The sequence below is a fragment of the Acanthisitta chloris genome, unplaced genomic scaffold, assembly GCF_000695815.1.
Source record: "Acanthisitta chloris isolate BGI_N310 unplaced genomic scaffold, ASM69581v1 scaffold34021, whole genome shotgun sequence".
Taxonomy (NCBI): domain Eukaryota; kingdom Metazoa; phylum Chordata; class Aves; order Passeriformes; family Acanthisittidae; genus Acanthisitta; species Acanthisitta chloris.
The window spans coordinates 11,893-24,836 of record NW_008654895.1 but is presented as its reverse complement, the minus strand read 5'-3'; the positions used below and the strand labels follow the sequence as shown (position 1 = coordinate 24,836).

Below are 12,944 nucleotides of genomic sequence, written 5' to 3'. Positions count from 1 at the left end.
ATGATGGAGGTAGTGCAAGGATCTGCAGGGAGACCCCAGCTGATGCCCTTGGGGGCTGGGGTCATTGCTCTTCTGTTGACAGTTATGGCCATGTGCTGCCTGCCCTCCCTGATGGATTACTGGAGACGATGGCGCATGATGAAGCTGATCCCGGGTATCAGCCCCTGTTATCCTGTGCTGGGAAACGCTCTACTTTTGGAGCCAGATGGAGAAGGTAAGGCCAGCTCATGCTGCAGCCCAGCTGTGAGGTCCCTGCACTGTTTGGGGTTTGCTGGAGAGGGCCAGCACTGGTGAAATGCCTGTGTGGTTGAGCTGTGTGGCTGGGGAAGGGGAGCGGAGTGTCAAAGGGTGTGCTGTCACCTTTAGGTTTCTCTGGAGCTGCGGGGAACCTGCAGAGGGTAACTGTGTGAGGAGTGGGCGGTGGAGGGGAAAGGAGAGGAACTGCATAAATGTGGTGTTTTCATTGGTCAAAGATAAGCTGGAGGTTCAATCTGACAGCAGCTTCCAGATACTGATGCTGGACTCAGACTGTTACAGTTGTTGGTAGGGAGCATGAACACTGTGGAATGTATTTTTCTGACAGGGAGGCATGCTAAGGGCTCTCATAGAAACTGCTGTTTCACAAAGTGGAACACTGTTCTCATGACTCTTCGCTGTAATACAAACAAAAGAATTATCTTCCCCCAAGTGAGCATGTGCAAGGCATTTCAGCATACCATGTTACTGGATCACTTTCAGAATTGGCTGTGACTTAGATTTCTGTGTTAGATGCAAAAGAAAATGCTGATTATTTACAGTACATCCCTCAAAAGCAAACCTTTCTGTTCCTGCGCTGATTAATGAGACTTTCTTTTTGCCAGGTGCTGGAGAGAGCACTAATGTGTTAGATGTTTCCTTTCCATTTGGTGCTCTTTTTTTTTTACAGAAGTGTATTTCTTAAGGAGTTTGAGGTATGAAAGCAGCACTGGCTATACTGTCAGTGGCCCACCAGACTCTTCTGTGTGTGTTTGTGATGTCTCTCTATGTCAGTCTGCTCTGTGTACATGCATTGCTGGCTGTGCTACCACGGATGCTGCCAGAAGAGAGACTAAGTGGGTTATGTGAGCACGGTGAAGTCAAGGATGAGTACAGCATTGGCACACAAATTTACCAGTGCTGACTCATGTTGAGACTTGGCACCTCTGTTCATGAGGATACACAGTCACATCTTTCCTCTGGATTCAACCCCATATCTAAATACGAGAGATCTTTGATGGATGTGAGGTGAAACAGCTTTCCACAAAGTTGACTTTGGGGAAGCAGTAGGAGGATCCTAGCCAGGATGTTTATATGAGCCTGAATGAGAGATGAATCTGCTTTTTTGTTCCCCTTGTTGTTTTTTTGTCTTCATTTTAAGTCTTCTAAAAATCCCAAAACACAAAAAAAAACCCCAAACAGAAAAAAAATTGCTTTCTATCTCCAGAAAGCAATTTCATAGAATCAAAGACTCATAGAATTTACGGGTTGGAACGGACCTACTAGATCATCTAGTCCCAATCCTCCCTGCCATGGGCAGGGACACCTCCTCACTAGAGGACACCTCCTCATCCAGCCTAGTCTTGAACACCACCAGGGTTGGGGCAGCTACCACATCCCTGGGCAGCCTGTTCCAATGTCTCACCACCCTTATAGTAAAAAACCTTTTCCTCACATCCAAGCTAGGCTTTCCCTCCTTCAGTCTGAACCCATTACCCCTTGTCCTATCATTGCAGTTCCTATCAAAGAGTCCCTCTCCAGCTCCCCTGTAGGTCCTTCAGATATTGAAAAGTTGCTATGAGGTCTCTATGCAATCTTTTCTTCTCCAGGCTGAACAGCCCCAACTTCCTCAGCCTGTCTTCATAGTGGAGATGCTCCAGTCCTCTTACCAACTTTGTGACCTCTTCTAGACTTGCTCCAACAGTTCCATGTCTTTCTTATGCTGAGGACAACAGAATTGCACACAGTATTCCAGGTGGCGTCTCACAAGAGCAGAGTAGGGGGGAAGAATTTGATGGAGACTGATTTTCTGTGGAGTCTGTTCTCATTTGTTAGCATAGCCTCCATGCTTGACTTAAATCCATCTTCATCTCTGTCTTTGTTAGTGTTTATTTATATAAAAATGCCTGAAGTTTGTAGTTTATAATGTTTTTCATTTAAAATGTGACAATTGGAAAAAAGATAGCTTTTAGAAAAAAAGTTTTATAGGAGAATTAAAAAAATTACTTATGATGGTGATTTTCTTTATTGATATTGGTAGACACATGCTGGAAAATGTGATATTTTAATATGTGATATGGCAATGTTAGGAAAAAATATTACAAAAATAACAAAGTAATCCGATATTCTGAAGTCTGTTGGGTGACATGTCATTAGAACTTTGCCTAAGACTAGGGAGTGCTGTATTTGGGCATCTATTAGGAAACTTTTCTTTTTACTTTGATTTGAGGAGCTTTGAATTTTCAACTCTGCTGAGGCCTGGAAGGGTGTGGCTTGTTGTTTAAACTGGTTGTTGAAAGGGCTAAGACCCATTTAATCCTTGAACATCCTGATTGTGGCCACCACCTTTAGTATTGCAGAATGAACATACTTGCCCTCTGTGATGAGATGGCATCAAAGACCTCTCTGAATCAAATTAAACACCATCTGCTGCTCTTCCCTTGCTCACAGATCCAGCTACCTCCCATGCTCTCTTTGTAGCTAAACTGGCAAGATATAGACTGAATAAGTATATAATGATGGTGAATCGGCTGGATTGCTGAGCTCATCAGTATGAAGTCCAGCAGGCAGCTGGGTACTACTGATCTCTCAGCTTATCTAGGGCATACATGATTGTATGACCATGTTCCCTTTGTCACGAGGATATCTGAATTGCAAAATACACTGCTTGGTCATAGCAGCAAAATAAAACTACAACAAAATCAAAATTGCAGGGCATATGGTGTAAAACAGTTAATTACAGAAATTTTGCTTATTCAGTAAACCCCGCTGTTTTGAAAAATTATAATCTGATCTTTTATTCCAGGATTCTTTAAGCAACTACAATTTTATGTTGAGGAGTACAGGAATCGTCCATTGTTTAAACTTTGGATAGGACCATTGCCTGTTATGATTTTGTATCACCCTGACAGTGTGGAGGTGAGTGTGCTGGTCTCCTATCTATTCTACTGACATGCAGAGCAGTGTCCAACCTGTTAGTTTCTCTTCTCTGAATGTGATTTTTGTTAAAAAGGGCTTGGTGGATTTTTGTTGGGGTTGTACATAGAACATTATGAAATGCAGGCTGCAATGCTTATGTCTGACTTCTGCACTGGAACTTCATGGGTCTGTCTTGATGCCATGAAATGTAGTCATTAGTTTTGCTACTGACAATGATTGTCCTTAAATTGGGAAAGCAAAATTGTTTCTTTGTTGGAGTGTTTATTGGAGAAGTATTGAAGAAATGTCTCTCCATCTAACAACTATTACTTTTTCCTTTCTGTTCATTTTTCTGACAGGTTATTCTGAGCAGTTCAAAGCATATAGAAAAATCATACCTGTACAAATTCCTGGAACCATGGCTGGGCACGGGACTTCTGACGAGGTATAAAGAAACTCTATCTTTTTGAAATTCCTATATGATAGGAAGACGTCTTGGTGGCAAGAATGCTGTGTGTATCTCTGAACAGAGAGATTGTGTGCATTGCATATCTCAGCTGGTGATACTGCAAACCAGTAGTATGGATCTGAGGTTGGTGATGCTTTGGGGTAGGATGGGAGAGTATTTGCACCCTCTCCTTCCTTTCCTGCATGCAGTTAAGGATCATACAAAGGGTAAGCCTGGGTAAGAGCATAAGTCAGGAATGGAGAGAGGGAAGAGCAATGATGTAAGGCTTTGGTGTCCTCCAGTCTTGGAAGGGTAAAGGAGGGCTTGGTTTGGATGATGCAGATAATCAAGATTCAGAGCAAGGTGAGTGTAGAGTGGCTCTGGTGCCTTTGAGTTTCTTCTGAGTTTTTGAAAGAAGGTCAAGGTCCCCCTGTTGGTAGTGAAGCTTTGTTGCCTGTTTGGAGCCCTCGGGTAGACTCCTTGTGCTTTATGATGGCCTCATGGTGTTGTAAAGGCCAGCTGTGATCATGTGGTGTGGGAAGTGCAAGTTTATGTGAGAGGACTATGAATGCCTTTTATCCTGACTTTTGTTCATGGCCTTTAAGAAGGTGAAGTGCAGAGAGGTTGAGGTCCATGGGCATCAGGCATGGTATATCCTCACTGTTAGTCTTCTTCCTTACTGATTTTTGTCTCCTGTAGGCTTTTAGATGTATTTTGACTTTCTTGTGCTTGCAAAAACATAATGGAGGAGGCTGTTCCAGTCTCTGATGATTAAGGGCTGTAGTGGTAGACAGCAAGCAGATAAGCTGGCCTGAGGAGTGTCCCAGTAGCAAATTAACAGGAGTAATGGGTGTGATGGTTTTACCCTGTAAGTGTGTGCCAGTGGGGTATGTGATTCAGAAAAAGTGAACAAGAACCCCCAGGAAGCTGGTGTCACTCGCTGCAGCTCCATGCTCTTTCACTGGTACGTGGAATGTGATTGCCTGCCACCAAGGAAGTGCTTTGTAGCCAGACCTTCAGGCAGTCATTTTCGTAATGTCCTTGGGCCCTAGGTCTCTCTGATCCTCATTTCATAGTTAGTGGATGAAGACAAACATGACTCAGAGAGACAGTGATTCAGAGAGACAGTATGGTGGGTCGAGGCCTGAATAACTCTTTTGCCCTATGGCTGGCTTCTGCTCAGTCTCTCTGAGCCTGTGCACTGATCAACAAGGATGCACTTCCTGGAGGCTTGTTGGTGTGTCTGTCTGTTGAGATCAGCTAGAGAAGTGGTGGCTTGTGCTTCGGAGAGAGCTGAAGCAAGAAATATTTCCATTTGCACTGTCTCGGGAGTGCTATGGACAGCTTGAAGAGTCATCTGCAGTGTGTCCACCTGTTCCAGGCTGCAGTATTTACTGTGTACTTCCTATGGTGGTGAGGTTTTTATTTGGATTTGGAGTTTTTAACCCTTGCTTCTCCTCATTAATTTTACAGCACTGGAGACAAGTGGCGGTCACGGAGGAAGATGATAACTCCCACATTTCACTTTGAAATCTTGAATGACTTTTTAGAGGTTATGAATGAACAAGGAAGCATTTTGGTGGAGAAACTTGAGAAGCATGTCGACAAAGAGCCATTTAATGTCTTTCTGGATGTCACTCTGTGTGCCCTTGATATCATCTGTGGTAAGTCCTCTTCAGTCACTGTGGTGGGACTGAATGATGCAGAAGCTCATGAGTTCAGCTGTCCCATGTTGTGTGAAGAGGTGATTAAAGATTGCATGTTGTGTGCATGCATTTCCATCTTCCCAAGGCCGTGCTTTCTCCTAGGGTTTAATGTGTGCAGCTGAGCAGGTGAGTTTGTGGGATGGACAGAGGTAGCAGTCTGAAGTGAGATTGTATTGAGGAGCAGGATTCCTGGGCATGGAAATGTAAAGCAAGCTCATTACCTGGAAAGGGATGTGTGTATTCACCTGTCGAATGGATTGTGTGGTGACAGTCAGAAACAGGGAGCAGTAGTAACTTATTGTGTACACGGACAGTGCATTTCACCTTACACTTGTGAAACATCGATATTTTCCTCCTTCTAGAAACAGCAATGGGCAAGAATGTGGATGCTCAGAAGAACAAGGATTCTGACTATGTTCGTGCTATCTATAGGTAAACAGACATCTTCCTTAGCTACTTTGTAGTTGGGCTGGTGTGTTGATGCTGCTGGTTTCAGGAGGGAAGGTTAGGGGTCATGAATGGAGGGATGTAAAGCATTGGAACAGACTAACCTGAGTCACTAAATACTCTGGAAGTATTTAAAAGATGTGTAGATGTGGTACTTGAGGTCATGGTTTAGCGGTGGACTGTGCTGGGTTGATACTGGGTTAACCATTGGACTCAATGATCAAAAAGGTCATTCCCAACCTAAAGGACTCTGATCTCACTGCTAGATTTTGATGGGGCTTGTTGAGACAGGTATGTTACAAAAAAAGGGTGGACTTGGGGGGTTTGATTGTCATTAGTTCCTTGGCCTTTCCCAGATTGTTCTGCTAGTATCCTTGAAGCCTAAATGTAATAATTACTCCTGACAGTCTGTGCAGCCAAGGCACGTGCAAGAGCTGAATAGCAATGACAATTGGCCCTTCCACATGTACTCCAGTTGTGTTTGAGCATGCTTGAAGTCTCATATTTATTTTATACTTTTACTTGTTATCTTATGTATATGGTATCTTGACAGTCAAGTAGGAATGTAATGATTTCAGGTGACTGAGTTCTTGGGGCAAATATTTTGGAACCCTGTCATGAGTAGTCTTCAATGTGGTCACTGCTTTACTGAAGTGGAGTGAGGCTGTATGACTTAATAGGTCTGTTTCAAGAGGATTCCAACTAAACTAGAACATGCTTTCCTTCTCAGAGATCAGTGCTTAAAGGTATAAAACATGGCAGGTAACAGACAATCTGAGAGAGTGTAAAATCAGGAAACAAATGTGAACATCCTTCCTTTCAGATGAATAGATTTAAACTCACACAATAGGGTAAGTTCTACTTCATTAGGGGACATAGATAGCTTTTTGGTTATTGAAAGGGTGTTGTAGTTTGGGTTTTTTTGTCAAGAAAAGTCACATGATGTAATTGTTTTGCCCCTAGGATGGGTGATTTAATCCAACAGCGACAGAAGAGCCCTTGGTTTTGGCCTGATCTTGTATATATGCTGTTCAAGGAAGGAAGAGAGCACAAGAGGAACCTCCAAATCCTTCACAATTTTACAGATAAAGTAAATATTTTTTTTCTTTATAATGATAATTTTAATTGTTGTGAAGCCTTGTACTCAGTAGAGAGCTTCTAAGTTTGGGGGAGGTTCAGCCTCCTTGATATGCATCTAATAAGAGAAGAGCTAGCTATTGAGATGCTGAGAAATTCCCTGAAAAGGAGACAACAGCTGACTTCCCTTTCAGGAGCCTTATCATACTTAGACAAGCAAGTATACTTCTCTGAGGGATTGTCAGGACTTGCAAGTCCTTGACAGCTGAAATGGACAACAGGAATTCATTGAACTGGCCCACATGTTCTACAACTGAATCACCTGCAACTGAATCACTGCCAAGTTTGGAGCAGTAAGCATAGAGCTCTGCATGGTAATGCTGCTTGGTTCAGCCTTCAGAAATTGAAGCCTGTATTCATTTTTCCCTGTTTGGAGCAGAACTGCTGAGATGGGAAAACAGAAGTAAGACACTTTGACACAGAAACCATTAAGCATGCATCACTAACTTGGCGTAAAATGCAGTGTTCTTTCACCATGTTAGACTGTGGAAGTAACAGCCTTTTCTCTAATCAAATAGTTTCCATGCTGTTTTTGCCAATGTTTGCTCTCCAAAATCTACTATTAGGATGTTATCAGAGAGGCTGCTTTCCCTATATACCCCATGATGTCATTGTATCAATGTCTGTAACAAACGAAATAACTTCGACTACGTATAATGTCCCACATTGACTCTGTGTTGTTTTTAAGTAGTTCATGTTTTCCTTCCTTTTACTGGGAGTTGGAGCAGTGAGATATGAGAGAGGCTCTTAAGAGGACCTGAGGTAGCACTTGCTCTCCTCCCATGCTGGGTGGGTGCACTGAATATAAGAAGCCAAATGTTAGAAGATGACAAAGGAACAGTAAATAATGATGTCACCTATTGTTGGTACTGACAGAAAGCACTGAGACAAAAGATGGTTCAATATATGATGTTATACATGACTGTTCAGTGAGGGAAACAATGTGTGTATATAGAACTGTAATTTTTTTTTGTCATTCAGTGCTTCCTCTGAACAGAATTGCATACTCTGCAGCCTTTCTTTTAAATTATTTTGTTGTTAAGAGCAACATCAGTTTATTGAAGGGTTCTGTGTTGTTGTGTCAACAGTGGTAACAGCAAGAAATCTGTAACTGTTTCTGGGGCTGTGCTTTGACCTAAAAAAGAGAAGTTCAACCATCGCTTTCATACTGAAGAAAATTTGTGAAGCTTTGGTGTAGGGGGTTCAGCAATGTTATGTATAGCCTTGATGCAGGGTTGTGGGATGCTCTGGCTTCCCTTCAGTCTCCTGGGTTCCTCAGAGGTTGGAAGTGAGATCTTTTCCTTAGTTATCGATAGGATAGAGAAGATCTTACTGGTGACCAGACTGTTTGGAATTGCACTGATTTTTTTTTTTTTTTATTATTTGCTGTTGCCATTGTTGGCATTCATAATTGGCTTTTTCCAGATACTCTGGGTATGTTTACACTTCTTGATGATCAGTAAGTTCTTTATGTAGCTTGGCTATCTATTTTAAAAGTTCATTCTATTCCGTGGGAGAAGAGGGATTGGTCATATTTCAGTTAAAGTTCATGATCTAATGCTGACAGCTATGCTAACTAGCTTATGTAGACTGCTACAGATGGATGTTGCTTTTTTGATAAGCTGGGACAAACCTGTATGATGTAGACTGTGCACATGTGCTGTGTGAATCATATCTGATGTAATGGTTCAAATCTCAGGTCATTGCAGAAAAAGCTGCAGAACTCAAAAACACTAAGCAAAATAAACATGGTAATGATGGCAACTGTGAAGAAAGTGGCTTCAAAAAGAGAAAAGCATTCCTTGACATGCTGCTGAGTGCAACAGATGATGAAGGGAACAAATTGAGCTACCGGGACATTCGTGAGGAAGTAGATACTTTCATGTTTGAGGTAACCAAGGAACCAATTGGTTTGTTGTTTTTCTGGTTTGGATGTTCTTGTTTGTTGGTTTGTTTGTTGTTTGTTTTTTTTCTTCTTGAACCTGAAATTCAGAATTTGTGGGTAGTGACTCTTGTGTTAGTTAAGGAGGTTGTTTTTAGTATGAAGTTATTTTAGCCCTGGAAACCTAAAAGGAAATCTCAGTCTTTCAGTCCTACAGAGGAAGAATAGAAACATTGATGTGCCCTGGCAATTTGGGGCAATACGTATGTGGTAAGCCCTGCCTATGTGAGCACTCTACTAATGAAAGCAAGTAATAAAAGCTTAATGGCTGACATGGACCATGGGCTCTCAGCTCCTGTTGCAAACCTCTTTAACACTGCAGAGAGCTATAAGTGGTTTCAGTGTTTGGCATTGCATTTTGTCATCTCTTCTCACATTTTGTCCCTTGCCATGATGGCCCTAATCTGGTTCCATTGTCAACTGTGCATTAGTGCACTGCCTTCTCAGAGAGTATTATCAGAGTATAGCTTGGGTTGGAAGAGACCTTAAAGGTATTCTGGTTACAACCTCCCTGCTATGGGCAGGGATGACACCCACTAGATTAGGTTGCCCAGGGCCCCATCCCACCTGGCCTTGACATCCTGAGAGACAGGACATCCACAACTTCTCTGGGCAACATGTTGCAGTACCTCACTACTCTCTGAATAAAGGATTTCTTTCTAACATCTAATTTAAATCTCTTCTCTTTTAGTTTAAAACCATTCACCCTGTGGTATTCATTAGCCTCCCAGATGTTGTGTTGTTGTAACCAAAGAGACGAATATATGTATGTTTCATTGTGTAGATAGTGATAGTTCAGGCATCTTCTGAGAGGAATTTTGCTTGGGTTATTTCAAGACTTTTCCCTTTTGATCAGTTTTCAGCACCTGACAGAATTGTTTTTCAGTTATTCAGTGTTTTTCTCATGGTTATGGGACTAATAACTCTCACTTTCCGTACTACCTGCACATCTTAGTGTTTACAAAGCCCACCGGTGCACGGGAATAGAGTTGAAGTGAATATCTTTGTCAATCTGGACATCTAGGGTCATGATACAACAGCAGCTGCTATGAACTGGGTCCTGTACTTGCTTGGACATAATCCTGAAGTCCAGAAGAAGGTTCACAGAGAATTAGATGAGGTGTTTGGTAAGTTTCCATTGCCCCCTTCATTGGGGTTGTGGTGGTACTTGCTGCATTTCTGAGTGGAGATGTGTTACAAGCCTAGACATAGAAGGGGACGTAGGAGCATGCCACATGTCCCTTCTGGAGCTTTCAGCAGCTAGAGGTGGTTGGAGATGGTGCTGGAAGGTCTGTAGGGTAGTACAGTCAAGGAAAGTACATCTTTGGGTCAAGGCACACATGTGTAACATACATATGTAACTTACATGTGTAACATCTTCTATTGTGTAGTCTTGGTGCGTGATGAGGGTTCCTGGAGGTATCTAGGGTGAGTTTCTTTAGTCAAAAACAGGGAGGTTTGGTCTTGCTCATCCCCCTGTTTGTTTCTGGACAGACAACACTGAGCGTCCTGTTACAGCAGATGATTTGAAGAAGCTTCGATACCTTGAGTGTGTTGTGAAAGAAGCTCTTCGGCTCTTCCCTTCAGTTCCTATGTTTGCCCGTGCTTTGAGAGAGGATTGCTGTATTAGTAAGTAGTGTCCTGTGTTTGCCACTTCCTGTCATGTTAACATGTCCTCAGTGGAGGAGTTTCCCAAGAAAAGTGCACTGTTGTTTTATTTTTTACTGTGCTGTTTTGTATAGAAAGTTGCATACTTGCTGTTGTTTTGACCCTTCTTCTCCATTTCTGTTTTCTCTTTAGATGGATATCAGGTGCCAAAAGGCACAAATGTTCTTGTTATAACTTATGCCCTTCATCGAAACCCTGAGATCTTCCCTGACCCGGAGGAGTTCAAGCCTGAGCGATTCCTCCCTGAAAATTCTAAAGGAAGGCACCCATATGCTTACGTGCCCTTCTCAGCTGGTCCCAGGAACTGCATTGGTAGGTATCTGAGGAGGAAGACCTTGTAATGTGACAGTTCTGCTTTTGGTGTGGTAACTAAGACAGCAATGAAGTGTATCAGAAGTTTAAGTCTTGATATGCCTGCTAGTTGTGTCCCTGTCCTCCCTCTCCCCACCCGACCCCTGAATTCTGAGCACCTTGTGCCCTGCAAGCCTAGTGCTTGAGCTGCCACATTTGTTTCTTCCCAAGGGTTTCCTTACTTTCTAGGGCCAGTGTCTATCATGCTGATGTTTCCTCCTCACTGCCTCTGCAGTCTGGCAGCATGTTATTGGGTTCCTGCATTAGGACAAGATTGCTTCCAAATTTCTGATTCTCAGTGTCAGCAAGACAGAGTGAGAGAAGACAATTTTCCTGCACCTGTTCTGCTCTGGAAGCATCTCATCTGTCTCTCATGACCTCAGCTGTGTGTCCCAAACATGTAGTCTGCAACTGACGTATTCTTTCCCTCTTTCTGACACTGTAGTTGTTTTAGTGTTTTCAATGTCATCCCAGAACTCGTTAGCTCTTCAGGTGCTGCTGAGACACTTGGCATTTATCTGTGCTCAAAGTAGAGGCATTGTTGTTTATATTGTAGAACATATGAAAAGACTGTTCCCTGCACTTATTTCAAGTGCAGATGGGGAACACCCAGAAATTGTCATGCCATTTGCAAGAACAGGAAATAAAACTTCTTTGGGGTTTTTTGGTTTGGTTTGTTTTCTTTTTTTGGGGGTGAGGTTGTTTTGTTTTGATTTGTCTCATTAGTAGTAGGTGCCCTTCCCATAAGAACAGTGGACTAGGTCTTTATGTGTTCCAAGGAGACTAATTTAATGGAACAGGTCTAGCTAGTTCCTGGGTGTGCAGGAACATGTACAGGAGAGGTGGTTCATGCATCACTGTGTCCACGTGTACAGACGTGCGTCTGTGTATATTACACAGAGGGGAGAACATAAAAACTTCTGAGCACTGGGTTTTCTGTCCCATTCCCATTTTTCAGTTTAGTTTGAGTGAACTGCCTGGATTGTGACACTTGGTTTTGTTTTCCTCACATTTCTCTCTTCTCCCCTTTCCTCCTTCACCTTTCTCTGAAATGTAAATTGAACTTTGCCCTCTATGCTACCAAATCATCAGTGTGTGAGGCTTAATAATCATAGAAGGAAGGTGTGTCTGTCATTCCATTATCTCCTTTCCTCCTCTCTGCATATATGGAACAGTGGAATTTTTCTCTCCCATGGTCCCTGTGCTGCATCTTCTCCTCCTCTGGTCTGTTTCCCCCTGCCTAGTCCATCCAAGAGACATGACAAGGTTATGTTTTGTATTAGTTCCATATAGAGTGTTGACTGTTTCTTCTTTCTTGTTTGAGTTCTGTGTGCTGTGACAAAGAAGACATACTGTGGATTGTCCTAGGAAGGCCAGAAATGTCATGCAGAGAAAAGTGCTAGTTTTAGTAGTATCCACGTAACCTCAGTTTTGGCCTAGAGTTAGTTCCATTCTCAAGGGAGATGCACATCCTTGCTGTCTTGCGTTCTTGGGGATATTGCTGTGAGGATTTAAGTGCAGCAACTGTTGATGCAACCTGTCAATAACATTTTTTCCTACCCTGTAACTTGTAGGTCAGCGCTTTGCACAAATGGAGGAGAAAACTCTTCTAGCCCTCATCCTGCGGCGCTTTTGGGTGGAGTCATGTCAAAAGGCAGAAGAGCTTGGCATAGCTGGAGAATTGATTCTTCGTCCAAATAATGGCATCTGGATTAAGCTGAAGAGGAGACCAAATGCTGAATCAGAATGAAAGGAATTTCAAGTTTATTTCCCAAAACTTTCATGATATTTAGGCTGAGATATATTTTTAAATCAGATATTTTGAAGTCAGTCCAGCAGTTTGTTAAAACTAGTTGCGGCTGAGTGTTTCATTAAAGAAGATGTTGTAATTGCCCTAAATTGCTCTACTTTTCTAATACTTGTGAACTTCATGTTAATCTTTGAAATGCAAATCTATAAATATCAAATCTTAGTGCCTTATCTGCTCAGATGAAACTATTCTACTGCAACAGTGCCACAAAAACTTAAATTATGGTAGTGGCAACAGTAATGCCTGTGGTGAAGTGATCTGGTTACATGCCATAGCATTTGA

At 42.4% G+C, this 12,944-nt stretch overlaps 1 protein-coding gene across 1 annotated transcript; it reads left to right on the top strand.

Annotated features, from left to right (window-relative positions):
• On the top strand, positions 1-12,670 carry LOC103810795 (cytochrome P450 4V2). The gene is made up of 11 exons (XM_009083715.1): positions 1-214; positions 3,041-3,153; positions 3,513-3,598; positions 5,075-5,265; positions 5,670-5,739; positions 6,718-6,844; positions 8,591-8,782; positions 9,858-9,960; positions 10,328-10,462; positions 10,634-10,813; positions 12,427-12,670. The coding sequence occupies exons 1-11, from the start codon at positions 1-3 to the stop codon at positions 12,600-12,602; spliced, it is 1,587 nt and encodes a 528-aa protein (XP_009081963.1). The 3' UTR covers positions 12,603-12,670.
• The last annotated feature ends 274 nt before the right edge of the window (positions 12,671-12,944 follow it).

What these genes read in the sequence shown, in the direction of transcription:
- LOC103810795 (XM_009083715.1), top strand. Translation starts at nt 1, where the DNA reads ATGATGGAGGTAGTGCAAGGATCTGCAGGGAGACCCCAGCTGATGCCC. An exon ending in TATGTTCGTGCTATCTATAG is followed by an intron (nt 5,740 to 6,717) that starts GTAAACAGACAT and finishes TTTTGCCCCTAG; the next exon opens with GATGGGTGATTTAATCCAAC. An exon ending in TTCACAATTTTACAGATAAA is followed by an intron (nt 6,845 to 8,590) that starts GTAAATATTTTT and finishes TTCAAATCTCAG; the next exon opens with GTCATTGCAGAAAAAGCTGC.